Genomic DNA, 14,831 nt, shown 5'->3' on the forward strand with positions numbered 1-14,831 from the left:
ACTGAGAATATTGGATCCAATGTGAAAAGCAATGTATGGTGGTTGTGGAAGTTTTCATACTGCAGGACAGATCACCAAAGCATAGAAGTAATACAAAAGAGCTCTCCTTCAGTTTGTATAGAATAGTAAGAGACCTTAATCCCTTCATCTAGCTGAACTTTTGCAATGAAATGACTGGGACTTGCATCTCCTTTTTCAATACTTTTTAAAAGTAGGCTGATGTTTTCATTTAATTTTGAAATACTTATGCTTTTTGCATGTATTTACAAAAGTCAGGGTTTCCTAAATTTTTTGAGCAGCAAACAGTGCCCAAGTGCATCAGAGAACCCCAAGCATTCTCACAATTTGGATGTCTCTTTTTTTTTTGCTGCAGAATAAGTGCGAACACAGAAATGTGCGCAAGTGTAACCAAGTCTTTATGGCTATATCTTGTACATGTACTAGGAATTAGAAAGAGGCACACAGTCAGAAAGACATTCGCCAGCTACATGGCCTCCTTTCATTAACTCCTGATGATGCCACCCTCCCATGCATTCTTAATATTAACCCCTGGAAGTAATACCCGTTTCAAGATCTACAACCTCCTTTAACTAAAAATATTGGAGTCTTACTTGTTGCCAATTTTAATGGGAGGAGTGATGCTGGAAAGTTATTACTCATGTAGGATACAGGCACCTCTTTCTCCCTCACCCCGTCCCTCCCCCACACACTTACCCTGTCCCCTTCCTCGCGCACTCGGCCCCCTCTCCCTCCCTCGCGCGCGCACTTGGCCCCCCACCCCCACCCCACCCTCTCTCTTGGGCTCTCATGTGGGCAGTCTATTTCACGCTTGTGGGCGTTCACTCATTCCCCCGCCAGCTCCAAGGGTTGTTCCCCTCCCCGAGAGCCGCTCTGAGGCCACCTTCTGCAGAAATATGCCTCTGATTGGTTGTGGATGAGCAACTCTGCAGCGTTTTTCAAATTTTGCAAATGTGCTGGTGGTGGACATCCTGAAGACTCTTTGGATCCCAGTTTGGGAATCCCTGGCATAAGTCTCCATAATTAACATTCTATTTTAAGACTGATATAATTAGAGATCTAAATACTGACATATAACTTGTTGTTCATAATAAATACATGAACAAATCTTCAATCATCTTGCTTGATGGTAAATGTTGACTGCCAGTGTTGCTGGTCATAATATGGGTATCTTTCATGTTCTTGGAGGGCAGTTGCATTGGAGTATTTTAATATGCATGAGTTTTGGAAACTTTTAGATCAAGTGTACAGAATCACAGTTTGCTTTTTTTTGTTGAAGTAATTGATTTAAGCATCTGAAAAATGATTAATCAGGCAGTTTGTACTCCTGTTTGTTTGGATGTTCTGTGCAATGTGTTGACCTGCTGCAACAGAATTTGTGTTTACCTTTAAAGCCAAGTCTGATTAGAAACATCTTGTTTAGTTCAGTTGTTTGAAGGGAACTGTACTTGGAAATAAAGGGAAGTACCTGTAAGTTTGAGGGGCAGGTTCGAAGTTCCCAGCATTGAATGACTGAATTTCTTAGTCCACCAAATTTTCTCACATGTAGAAAAGTGTGACAAACGACCAGCAAACACAATATTTTTGATAGATTGTGACTTTATTCATGCTGAATCAGTGACTTCCATGTGTCATGACAACTGGGATGGTTTGACTTTGTGATGGGAGACATGTAGAAACTGTGACTATTGCAGGAAGTGCATGGAGATTTTCAATAAACTGAAAAATGTTGACAGCCTGGGAAAGAGTGAGAATGGATATATAAGTAGATTCAGGACAAGAGACACTAATAGCATGAGATAGAGGGATCGTAGCAGGCATTGAGGGTTTAATTTACGGATTGATCGTGAGTGAACATTTAACCAGTCGATAAAGTCATTGACAGTGAGGTGGCAGAGGAGACTGGAGAAAGGACGTCAGGAGAAGTAAAAGATTTTGGGACCCTTAGGGAGAAATAAGATTCCACTGAAGATTATTAAAGACAAAGTAGTGTGGAGATATGACAGGTAAACTTTTGAAGGAATTAATTAAAATTTTTATAATGTGGAGAAAGCTTTGAAGACTGTTGCAGGCATAGCAATTAAAATGAAATTACGATCTGTGGAATGTGGACCAGTAACATTTCAGGCACAGAGAGAGAGAGAGAGCACCTTCAGTGGTGGCCACGTTTCCAGTGTGAGAGGAACTCGATTTTTAAAATAAATTTGAAGCTGATCAAAAAAAATAAAAACAATACATACAATTTTTGCTACACATCAAAGCTCATCAGTGCAGCAGACAGTAAAACTGTTAGAATTCAATTTGTAAGAGGTGCTATCTGCTTCGAGAAACTGTCTGAGCAGCTTATTGAAGGAAAGGTGGTTGGAAAATGCCTCTGAGCCTTCACACCCACGTCTTACCATTTAATGGAACAGTTTATCAAACCTCCACTGCTCTAAAGTGTTGTGCTGCCAATTCTAGGTTATTGCTCTGAGGAAAGTTCCACAGCACGTTAAGTACTTAAGAAGTAACTCTTGGGATGATGTAAGAATTCCCCTATTCTTGCATTGGAGCTAACATTGCTACTCTTCCTCTGCCTGCTTTGTTGGTTTAAATTTTGTCATGCCATTTTTTTCAGCACCTTAAACAATAGTCCCATTTTCTGTGATCAAGCATTTTTTAAAAACTTGTGCAGCTCAAAGGTGAAATTATTGTTGCTTTCAATGCATCATGGATTGTATGCCTCAATTTATGTCATGAAGTACTTAGCTGAAGCAGTTTTGTAATATACTGATCCCCCTGTTCCTACAAAATCCTTCCCCGTTTACATTGCTGTGCAAATTCCGTCTCGATAGCAACAGAGCAACTATTGTGTGCATGTTCAAGTTTGTACATTTTGCTGCTGTTTTAAGGTTACAAATTTTCACTTTCCCTTCCCCTTTTGTGTTTTGGGGACAGTTCAAATGGGCTAGCAAGCAAATGGCAGCAATTGTTGCATCTAGAGAAAGAGGAAAAAAGTCATTTGGGTGATTTACTGTTTCTGGAGTCGTCTAGCTTCTGACATTAGGGCTGCATTGCTGCTTGCGTTGAAGATGCATGTATGACCTTCATCAAGGACCTTGGCATCCAGTAGAATGAGGACTTTAATTTGTCTTTTGGATTATTTTCCTAAAAAACTTTCTGTTGTGTCTGAATGTTGGAAGTTCCAACAAAAATTATTACGTTAAAAGTGTAGAGCATTGGTCTGGAGGAGATTATTTTCCAATTCTCCAGGAAGAAAATTTCAACCCTGTTTTTGTTGTTCAAGTTAAAAAGAATCATAGCAATCTTTATTTTCAATGTTAGAGTACACATTTTTGGTTTAGCTAAAATTTCAAGAATTATTTGAATACATCTTGGAGTTTTTCTTCTAAGTTCAAATTCTGTGACTTGGCCTTTCAAAGTAGACGGCATGCTTGTCTATGCAGTGAACGTCCTCTGTACTGTAGTGAGTGTTTCACTAAGCCTGTGTAAAAAGTGCAAAATTCATTTGCGTTAACAAATATAACAATGTAAAATGTGTGCAACAGGAAAATCCTGAAGGTAAACCCCCACACTCAAAGTAAACATTTTCCTCTATTATTCCTCATTTTCCAAGCCAAGAATTCATGGTGAGGAACAAGTGCCCCTAAGCACTAGACCAAAATTGCTCTTCTGTATGCTGATCTCTTTTGTGAACTTAGGATGAGTCCACTGTGTTTTTTGTTGCAGTTGCTTCTGTGTGCTGCTTTGGACTGTGTACCATTTTATATTAATAATTTATGTCTGGTAGTAATTTGAGAGATTCATGTTCTTCCCTGAGTGTTATAGTTGTATTGCAAAATCATTTACTGGAATTTAGTTTGCCTATCCTGTGTTTCCCACTATCATTTATACTTCATATTTGTAAAATTATTTTGCCAACTTTTATTAAGAATACAGTTTAGATTGTGATACTGTATTCCAGTCAAAGCAAAAATGTTTCAAGTTGAATTTTTATCACATCTATCAATAATTTGGAAGTGGGCTTTGACTTTATGTAAAATACAATAAAAGACATTTGAATTGGATTTATTTCAAATGCATAATTACGTGCATGCTTTGATGTTGATCCAACTTGTAATCAGATTTTGAGATGCTGTTGTACATTTGTTGGCTTTCTGCATTATATTACTCCAGTGGCAGACTTGTTCTTTCACTAGTTTTGGGTCCTCTGACAAAAATGATGTTCAAATTGCTCTGCATTTAATCAAACTCCAACTAAGTTATTTCCTTGTTTTTCTTTGTTTAGACATTCAAGTCTGTAGTGGGAAAGGCTGTGCTTCATTTGTTAATTGCAATAGAATTCTTTGTGGATAAACAACTGAATTTTATACCTGGGGATAGTGCCTTCCAGCTCTACCAGGTAGGACAACCATTATTGTGACCAAAATTTTTGTAATGTTGAAAAATATTATGACTCATTATTTAATATTTCAACTTTTCTTTATGGATTTTAAACATTTTATAAATTTAGATTTAGTTAGAAAAATTCCTCAAACCACGTTGTAATACACACAACTCATTATTGCACTGTCCATGATTGAGAGTTGCAGAGCTCATTGAGACACTCATTGTTGCATTTGCATCAGCAACAACCCCTAACTACCCCATTAACAAAAACTTGTATTTATGTTGAATCTTTAATGTATTAATGTATTTCAGTGCCCCTTCTATGAAGCGTTATCAAACACACAAAGTTGTAAAGTTTATTTATTAGTGTCAGAAGTAGGCTTACGTTAACATGGCAATGAAGTTACTGTGAAAATCCCCTAGTCACCACACTCTGGCACCTGTTAGGGTACACTGAGGGACAATTTAGCATGGCCAGCACACTTGACTAGCACGTCTTTTGGACTGAGAGAAAATCGGAGCACCCAGACAAATGACCAAAAGCTTGATCAACAAAATACATTTTAAATATGTTGAAGGAAGAAATCAAGATAAACAGATGAAAAGGTTGAGGTGGTAGTCCAGAAATTGGGGCCTGTACAACGGAAGGCATGGTTGCCAATGGTGGATCAATTAAAATTCTGGATGCGAAAGAAGCCAGAATTAGGGAAGTGCAAATGTCCCACAGGGTATGGAGCTGCAAGGGGAATTAAGAGTTGGAGAGGGTTGAGACCATGGAGAGGTTTGAAAGTAAAGACAGAATTGTAAAATCTAAGATTTAACCAGATCCCAATGTAGGATAGCAAGCATAGCGGTTTGAATGACTTTAGTGAGTAGAGTGTGAGAGGCCGGACAAAAGTGTGCTAGTAACAAAGGCATGGATCAGGGTTTCAGCAGCAGATATGCTGGGGAAGGATCCATTTTATTTTCAAACCAAGCACTTCTGATGGGAGCTAACGTCAGCAACTTCCTTCACACCCAACTCATTTCAGGTTTTGCAGTCTTGAATGAGTGCTGCACTTAGCTATTCATCATCAAATCTGGTTTGACCACAGGAAGTTCTACAGCCAGTAGCTTCGCTCACCTCAGCCAAATCCAGCTGCTGTTCTTGGATCATCCTGAATGCAAAGACAACTACAGGCTTTGTTTCTAAATGATCAACCATTTAATTTAACATGATTGTCCCATCTCACCCATCCTTTGCTCCCAACAAATGCCAAGAGTTCATGGGTATCTTTATCACCAAGATTGAGACCATCCAATGAAATGTCTTTGCTGCTTCCCTGCTTTTCCTTTTGCACCAAACCAAACCTCCTCTATGCTCCTTGTAATCCTTGCCTGAACTTGGTTTTGTTTTCTCTTTTGGCCCAATCCCTCTCCAACCTTATTTCCGCCAGACAGCCCCACCTGCTCCCTTGACTCCATTCTTACTAAACTACTGCTTGCTTATGTTTCTGATCCCATACAAACTGTCCTTCTCCTCCAGGTAATCTCCCTCATCCTTTCAAAACTGCTGTTTTTGTGCCCGATCTTAATTCATCACCCGAGCTCCAGTCTCCCTTTCCTCTGAGTCTTGAACATATTACTATCTATAACTTTACTCATCACTTTCAAAATCCTCCAACCTTATTATTCTGCCTCTCCTACATTTTTTGAACTCTGCTTTTCACCTTATAATCATACCAGCAAATGCATAAATAAAGTCCCATTTGGTTACACCATGCAAATAAGTTTTGAGATCACATGACCAACATCAGTTTTTAAAAATTTATTCAGAAATACAATTAGACACGTGTCTAATGACTAACATATTAAATAACATTGATATGGGATAATAGGACTCCAAAGTTTTAAAAAGTAATAGTGAAAGAATTTGTGCTGTAATTGTGTGCATGTGTTGTAATGATAAGGGAGTACTCAAATGGAAAAGGCAAAATTTGGACAGTTCAAGAAAATACATTGTTAGGTGGGTGTTTCCATAAGCTATAATCCTGAAGCTGTAGATCTTGTACAGAATGTTGTTAAAGAAGGAATCAGTTCTACTAAAGATGGCAGGTCTTAACTTGACCCTCCTTTTCTTTCCCAGAATTGCATTAATCTGTAATCTGCCTGTCAGAGATACTTGCAGTCCCATCAATTATGTCCAGTGAAAGCCATCTTAGGGCATCTGATTATTTGTGATAAATGTGTAAGCATTGATCTTCCTGGTCCATCCCATTAGCAGGGTCCCTTGTATGACAGACTTGGACGGGATCCCAGTACAGCAGACTGTCTCAGTTTGAGGAGGAGAAGAAATGTGGTAACTATGAAAAGGGGTAAAAATGAAGTAAAGGAAACAAAAAGAAAGAAAAGGCAAATATAGTTTGCGAGAGAAATACTGACTCAGGGAGGATGGAATGAAAAAGTGGGGTAAAAATATTTGATTGAAAGAAGAGGAAAAGAATACCAAGTTATAAAAATAAATTGGATGAAGTTTTTCTTATATGCTTGATAAGACATGAGTGACTGCAGCTGGTGGATACGTAGACAGAATTTGCATTTCAGATGAGTTGGCGCAGCTGTGTGACAAGCAGTAATATCATGGCAGATTCACTTTTACGGCAGGGTGAATAACCGTGGTAACAACGGGCTGATGCGTTCATATGGACCACCACTGCTGTGGCCTGAAGCCTCAAACTGTTTTATTGGCATGCCCGGGAGCACAATCATGCAGTGTGTCCATATCGCAAATAATACAGATGTTAGAACTATTGAGCCTGTTCTTTCTTGCCACACTGGCAAGGTTTAATTTCATGTGTTCAGCGTGTACTGTTCCTGTGAAAGAGAATAATGCTCATTGTCAATGGTTCAAGGCTGTGGCCACAGTCTGTTTTGGCGTTTCTCAACATATGTTTGTTAGTCCTGTATGTAAACAGCTGAAGTGATATTCAGCAATAAAAGCTGTATCCTTCAGAAAATAAATCCATGGTTAATGTAAAGGATATAGCATACAGCTTTGAAAATGATTTCGCATTTCAGGAGATGTAAATATGTACTGAAATTAAACTAGTCATTATTTTTGTTTACATTTCTAAGAGAATATGTCTGAGGCATGTGGTAAGAAGGTTCTATGTGTGGGTTGGACAGGAGGTTGTTGAATTTTGCAATTGCACATCACTAAGCCAATATTGCTGAAAATCTGCCAAAAAGGGAAAGATTATCTGAAGGACAGAATAAACAGCAAATTTTTAAAATCATAAACACTGAAATCTGCTAAGTTCCTTCAAGAATTCTGTACATGGTAATTACTGTGAAACAGGTTAATTGTATGCTAGGACTATTTTGAATGTTTGCTCTTTGTACTTGTGTACTGTTCCTTAGATTTTCAGGTCAATTTTAGTCAGGGTTTGCATCTTTATGTTGTGTTATATTTTGTCAGTTTAGCCATTGACTTCAATTTGTGGTCAGTAAAGCATAGTAACTTGTGAACCCTTGATCAATAGGCTGACCTTTTCGATCTTAAACAAAAATAATTCATATCACGTTCAGAAATCATTATCAATTGAAATGTTCAGAATTCACACCAGTTTTTCTTAAACATGCTTCTCATTTTCTTTTCTGTAAATGCAGTTAATTGAGTAGATTTTTAAATTTTTATTTTAAGTGACTGAGCTGATGTCTACTCTCTCCATGACTCACAAAAAGGCAACCACAGTTAAGTATTGCAGTTATTCAGGGCATTATCTGGGCCTGGTTCCATCGAAATGCTGATGGAGGAATTTTGGTAAAGAAAACAAGGTAGTTGCTTTTGTTCATTGGCTTATCAGAGCCTCTGGATTCCTGAAGCACCATCCTCCTCTTCAGGTGTTGATCTGCAATGTGACCTTTCATGTTCATCTCAACAGACAAGTTGTGAGCGTTATTGAATATTAGATCCAAAACGGACATCTCAGGAATAAACTTGGGTGGTAACAGTTGCTCAGTACTGAAGTACATTAGTCTTGCAGTAGGGCTTAAACCTACAGCCTTCAGGACCGAGAACCAAGCCGCTATCATCTGGCATTTGAGAGTTAATTCAAAACGTTATTGGTACATTGCTTACTGTTAAGGTCATTCATCAAGAAAATGTGTTGAGAAACTCACAACTAAGGTACATTTAAAAAGAATCAAATCTATCTATTGTTTCAATTACTGCTCTTTGAGAACAAAATAAATATAATGGCAAACTATTTTATAACAGTCAATTGCAAATCAAATCGTAAAAGTCCACACGTTACCTTAAGCCTGTACATGCAAAGTGCAATTATGATGTCTGCTGCATTTTCAAAACCCCAGGACTTCCTGAGTTAACTGATCTGTGTCAGATTCATCAGAAGGAATGAAGGTTATGGAAAGTTTATGCTGCAATACTCCGTTACTCAGTGAAATGTGTGTGCAAGAGTATAATTCGCCAGCATCTTTCTTCATGGCATCCTCTACACACTAAAATTGTAAGACCACACACATTACCATATCGTTAAGACACATGAACGTCAATAATGTAATGCATTTAACGTTTCTCTTTTTTTCGTGCAATGACAGCTGTGCCTTATGAAGACCACATTTGCTTTTCCCCTCAGACTGGAATCTATTCTTTTGCATCTCATTTTGTCTGTCTTGCAAGACATTTAAATTCAGTCGTGCACTAAAAATAGCAATGCCTTTACCAGTTACTGACATAGCTGGTGGTTAGATTGTATGTTGTCACAGGACAGTGTAGAGCTTACAAAATCTATTCTAGTTTCTCTGTCAAATCCAAAATTAATTATTTAGGATCATGAGTGCTGCAGGAGTCAGGATAATCAAGTCTGAGTTTTCATTCAGTCCTGCTCTCAATCTGTTTAGAAATGGCCAGTTTAGACTATGCCGTTCCCCGAGGGGGATTAAAATGTGTGGTTGTAAATGGGTGCAAGTTCAGTCCTTGTTTTCCTCAGATTTCAACAGCTTGTGTTCTGGGCTGAGGGACTCAGAGTCTGAAAGTAACCATGTAGTGAACTGGTGCTCTGATCTCTGCAGGACTATCAGCATGTGTAACAATGGATTAACGTTTCAATTAGACACAGTATATTAGAACTCAGCTGGCTGACTGAAACTTGATTATTTTACTACTTTTCAAATACTGTTGAAGATATTTTAGCGAAAATATTGGAAATACTCAGCAAGTCACACAGCATATGTGGAGAGAGAAGCAAATTTAACGTTTGATCACCTGGGAAAAGTTAGAGATATGATAGGTTTCAAGCAGGATTTCCAGCATCTGCAGTATTGTGCTTTTTGATTCAGGCTTATTTCACTGCTACTTCTGTTCCAAAAATGCCAACTTAGAAGTTCTGCTGTTCTCTGTGACAGGATTCTCATTTGTCTCTTTTACCTTATTCACCTTCATTGTTTCCCATTTCCCTCCTTATGTTTGATCAATATCCATCAAAATCTGCTTTCAAAGCAGCTGTCTTCAGCTCAACTTATTCCATGTGGATTCTATTGAAAATTCTGCTCTTCTGTTTCTGATCCACACGATTACAAGTAAATCCTAAATATTCAACAGACCTTGGGCTGTTCTTGTTGGATCCAGAGGTCAACATTCTGTTCATGGTGATGGCACAATCTTGACCTCTCTGTTCATCAGTGTTGACACATACCATGTCAAAACTGTCCTGTTCTGCAGTTTATTTTCATCATTCGACTCATCCAGTATTTTAGCAGAAAGCATTTTCTCTTTCAGGTGTTAAGAAATTGCAAGCTCCAACAAATCATGGGCACCAACATGCCTCTAGATCGCTTTCTTTACACTTCTCTCTTATCCCAGTCTTCCTATCTCACCTGTTGATGTATGTTCATGATACCCTCTGTGATGCTGAATATTTGTCTTTCACATTTACCTTAGCACCTTTAATTTTGAGCTCAGCATGACGTTAAGAACTTCTGGCATCTTTGGCTCCACAAACACTTCTTACGCTAGGAGTTCTCTCCCAGCTCAGTGTACTGTTTCATCGATCTCCAGTGCTTTGCCAACACTAAGATCTCTCGCTCTGGACTCCTAGCTTTTGATCTATTTGTTGAGAACTGCCAACATGATGTTGCCCATCTTGATTTCTCCGCTGCTCTCTTTGAAGCTAACCTGTCTCCTTTTGCTCTACTTTGTGTTCTCAGGTTTAACCCTGACATCAGACTGACTGACTGCAGCTCACCAACATTTCGCTCTACCTATCCCTGGACCATGATTTCACCACTGAATATCAAATTATTTTTTCCAGAACAGGCATTGAGTTCATCTCCTCCTGTGATCATCTCTCCATAGCTTTCCAGCTCATGGTTCCCCCTTCCCCAGACAGCTTGCTTCTGCCTATTTCCCAAGATCCCTAAACAGGTTTGTCCTGGTGGACCAATTGTTTTGGTCTGTTCCTGCCGACTGAACTGACTTCTTCCTGCTTTTGACTTTTTTTCTCCACTTGTCCAGTCTCTCCTGGCCTACATTTGTGACTGTTCTAAAATCCTTGTTCATTTTAACAGTTTCTGATTTCCTGGCCCTAAACTGTATCATCTTCACCATAGATGGCCAATGGCTCTGCATTGCCATCCCTCACCAGGATGATCTGAGGATTTTCAGTTTATTCCAACCAATTTCTATCAATCAGAGCCCTCATCCACCTGGGAGAATTTGACCTCTCCTTGGATAACATCTCTTTTAACTCACCCTACTGGTTCCAAGTTAAAGGTGTTGCTATGTGTACTCATATGAGTGCTAGCTATGCTTTCCTTTTTGCAAGTTATGTAGAGCGTTCCTTGTTCCCATGCTACTTGGAACTCCTCCCTCAGCTCATTTTCTGATATATTGATGATAGTATCAGTGCCATGTCCTGTGCTCATTCTGAATTGAAGGGCTTCATTAACTTTTGCCCACAGTTTCCACTCTGCTCTCAGTTTCACTTTGTCCATCTCTGACTCTTCCCTCCCCTTCTCTGTCTCCATTTCTGGTGATAGGCTATTAAATAATATTTGTTATGAGCCCACTGACTCCCTCACCTACCTCAACTCTTCCTCACACCCTGCTTCGTGGAAGACTCCATTCCATTTTCCCAGTTCTTCCATCTCCACTGGATTCTAATGATGCAGCCTTCCGTACCAGGGCTTTGGACACATCTTTTTCCCTCACCTGAAACCACTTCTCTTGCCATTAAGTAAATTGCAGATTGAACTGCAAGGGCAATGTTTTCATAAAGCCACAGGCTGCTGCAAGCGAAGGACTTAAATCCAAGAGTGCGTATATAAAGGAGAACTGGGAAAGTTGAAAGAGGGTTAAACAAAACAAGATAGTTTCATTTTAAAAGTTGGATGTGCAAAGGTAAAGAGAGAAAATTAACCAAATCTCAGCACTTCTAATTTAGTTGGATACATATAAATTCACTGACTAGAAAACAAAATAGAAGAACTAAATTTGATTAAAATAGGAAATTGTGGTATTGTAGCAGTAATTGAATCTGGGTCAGGATTGGCAGTTAAATATACTTGAATTTAAAATGTTAAGGAAAGACAAGACCGAAAGGAAAAAGGAAATGGGGAGTGGTACTTGAGTAGAGAAATGGTCCAAATGAAATCCCTGGATTGTGTTGAGGAATAGCAAGAAAATTGGACCATGTTGTAGACTATTGAATAGTGGAAAGCAAATTTCAAACAAAGCTTGTAGACAAATTAAAGAGTCATGTATTAACATTAGAGTTTGAACTGCAGGAGATTTTAATTTTCCAAAATAGGTTGGAAAAGAGAAATATTTGAGGTGACGAAGTGGTGATATCTTGCAACCTGTTTAAGAGAAACAATGTGTTGTTGCATGTTGACCCCACCACCCAGTTTGGGTTTTTATACCATTTAGAGAGACTGCCAAGTGATTGAACATGAGATAGAAATGAATAAAGGAGAAGACATTGTTGTATGGTCATTTTGTTTCAGTGTCTTTTGTTAGGGGGTGTGAGAGAAGCTGACAATTTCTTTGAAGAATCAATTGTAAATGGCTTTGGGAATGACTGAATTTAACTTTGCTTGGAATTATTTGTGAGGCATTGAGGACTGTAAATGCACATAGGTTTAATGGATATTAAAAGTTTAATTTTGCTTAGAGCTTCAGGATTTTGTGTCAAAATAGGCATGAGTATTATAATTGTAATTGCTACTCATTTTTACTTGTCATTAATATTGCAGCAGGCAGTGAGCTTGGTTGTTGGATCTACTGCGCTGAAATACATCTTATGATTTCTTTGGCTGATAGATGCAGTTAAGTGCTAGATTTTATATATATTACAAATTCTCAATATTCTGTTCGTGTTTGAGACTATGTGGAGTTCACAGTATCAATCTTTTAAACTTGCAATGAAACTTGAAATGATGTGTTGGATTCTTGAAACAGAAGTTAAATTCGGCCTTTGCACTTGTATACAAAAGAGAACAAGAAAACATCAAAGACGAGATAACATTTAAAATTTGCCCTGGTGGCAGTAATTATAATCTTCAGGTGAAATTGACAAATGTTTTGGTATCATGTGCAGAGATTGCCCGAAGATATTTTTTGCAGACTTCTAATGTGTGCAATTTGAGTACCTTTTAAAATACTGCATATTGTAAACACTTAATGATACCAAGTAGACCCTTAAGGGATAAATTTACGGATCACGATTATGCAACATGCTTAACTTTGAACGTCGTTCATGAGGAATGCACAACTACTGTTTGAGGCACTTTACAAGTTAATCAGGTTTAAAAATTTGAATTTTACAATGATGTGCAGGATTTTTCACATCCTGTGATGAGTTTGTGGCGGCAGAGGCAGCTCAACATTGACCATTGGTGGAATCTCCTCCTCCTCAGCTCTCAGCGGGATTTCCCTTTGTTTGCACCCTCCTCTGTTGGGGAACTGTACCGGGGCTGAACTAGACAGAAAATCCCATCCAAAATCTTCTTATCTAATTCATGTTGGTACAGTGAGAGCATTAAGTTTTAAGATGATTGTAATTTTATAGTTTGGTAACTTGCATTTGTAATCATTTTGTTTGGTTTATCAGAGAGCAAACTGAATTGTTGACGCTTGGTTCTCAAGTTTGAGATGTGAACATAGTAAATACCTATGCTAATGTGGAACCAGAATTAGTTGTATATTATTATTCATAGTTTTGTGTAATTCATAGCAAATCAATTATTTCAGTCTGTATTGAGTCAAATGGCTACATGCATTGCAAAGTGTTCGCCGTATATGCCAATTCCTGTTATTTGGATTTGGATTTTGATTTGAATGCTTTGAAGTAATTTCAGCAATTTTTCAGGGATAGGTTCTTCCTGTACGATTACAGGAATGAATGATACATCTAGAATAGGTAAATGTTGTGCAGCTTTGGCAAATATTTCTTTGTGTTGTCTATTTTTCTTCCTGTTCTCTGAAATGTTGTGTCGTTCAAGCAAAAAAAAAGTGAATGATAAAGTTGCTATAGCCACAGATGACCACAGGTTGCTCTCCACTTTTGAGGAGGAGAGCTGGCTAGTAGTGATTTAACCTGAGGATCACCACATCTTAGGCGAAGGGCAAAGGTGAGAGGGCGGGGTCTTCATAAATGACCTCAGCCAGTACAGCAATTGTACCTGCACTGTTGGCGCCGCTCTGCATCACGAACCAGTTGTCTAGCCAACTGAGCTAACCGGTTCATTCAAGCACTGTTTCATGGATACCACGTGCTTCTGATTCTTTGACAAAATGATCATTTTTCATTGACTCTCTGCAGGGCAGGATGAGTTATACTGTGGAGATGGAGGTGTTGGACTGGGGTAAACACAGTAAGAAGTCTCACAACACCAGGTTAAAGTCCAACAGGTTTATTTGCATAGCAAAAGCCTTTAGCTTTCGGAGTGCTGCCCCTTCGTCAGGTGAGCGGGAGTTCTATTCACAAACAGGGCATAGAAAGACACAAACTCAATTTACAAAATAATGATTGGAATGCGAGTCTTTACAGGTAATCAAGTCTTAAAGGTACAGACAATGTGAGTGGAGAGAGCGTTAAGCACAGGTTACAGAGATGTGTATTGTCTCCAGACAGGACAGTTAGTGAGATTTTGCAAGTCCAGGCAAGTCATGGGGATTTACAGATAGTGTAACATGAAACCAAGATCCTGGTTGAGGCCGTACTCGTGTGCGGAACTTGGCTATCAGTCTCTGCTCAGCGACTCTGTGCTGTTGTGCTTCGTGAAAGCCACCTTGGAGAAAGCTTACCCGAAGATCAGAGGCCAAATGCCCGTGACTGCTGAAGTGTTCCCCAACAGAAAGAGAACAGTCTTGCCTGGTGATTGTCAAGTGGTGTTCATTCATCCATTGTTGTAGCGTCTGCATG

General features: G+C 38.8%; 1 protein-coding gene across 2 annotated transcripts in view; it reads left to right on the plus strand.

Moving 5' to 3' along the window:
* The window catches only part of jmjd1cb (jumonji domain containing 1Cb), a 298,027-nt gene that overhangs the window by 213,295 nt on the left and 69,901 nt on the right, over nt 1-14,831 (plus strand). For both annotated transcript variants that reach the window (XM_080205413.1, XM_080205412.1), the window contains one exon: nt 4,307-4,420. In XM_080205413.1, the coding sequence (XP_080061539.1) occupies nt 4,307-4,420 (114 nt within the window). The remainder of the gene's footprint in view (nt 1-4,306; nt 4,421-14,831) is intronic.

The sequence above is a fragment of the Carcharhinus amblyrhynchos genome, chromosome 17 (genome assembly GCF_965287045.1).
Source record: "Carcharhinus amblyrhynchos chromosome 17, sCarAmb.v2.hapA, whole genome shotgun sequence".
NCBI lineage: Eukaryota > Metazoa > Chordata > Chondrichthyes > Carcharhiniformes > Carcharhinidae > Carcharhinus > Carcharhinus amblyrhynchos.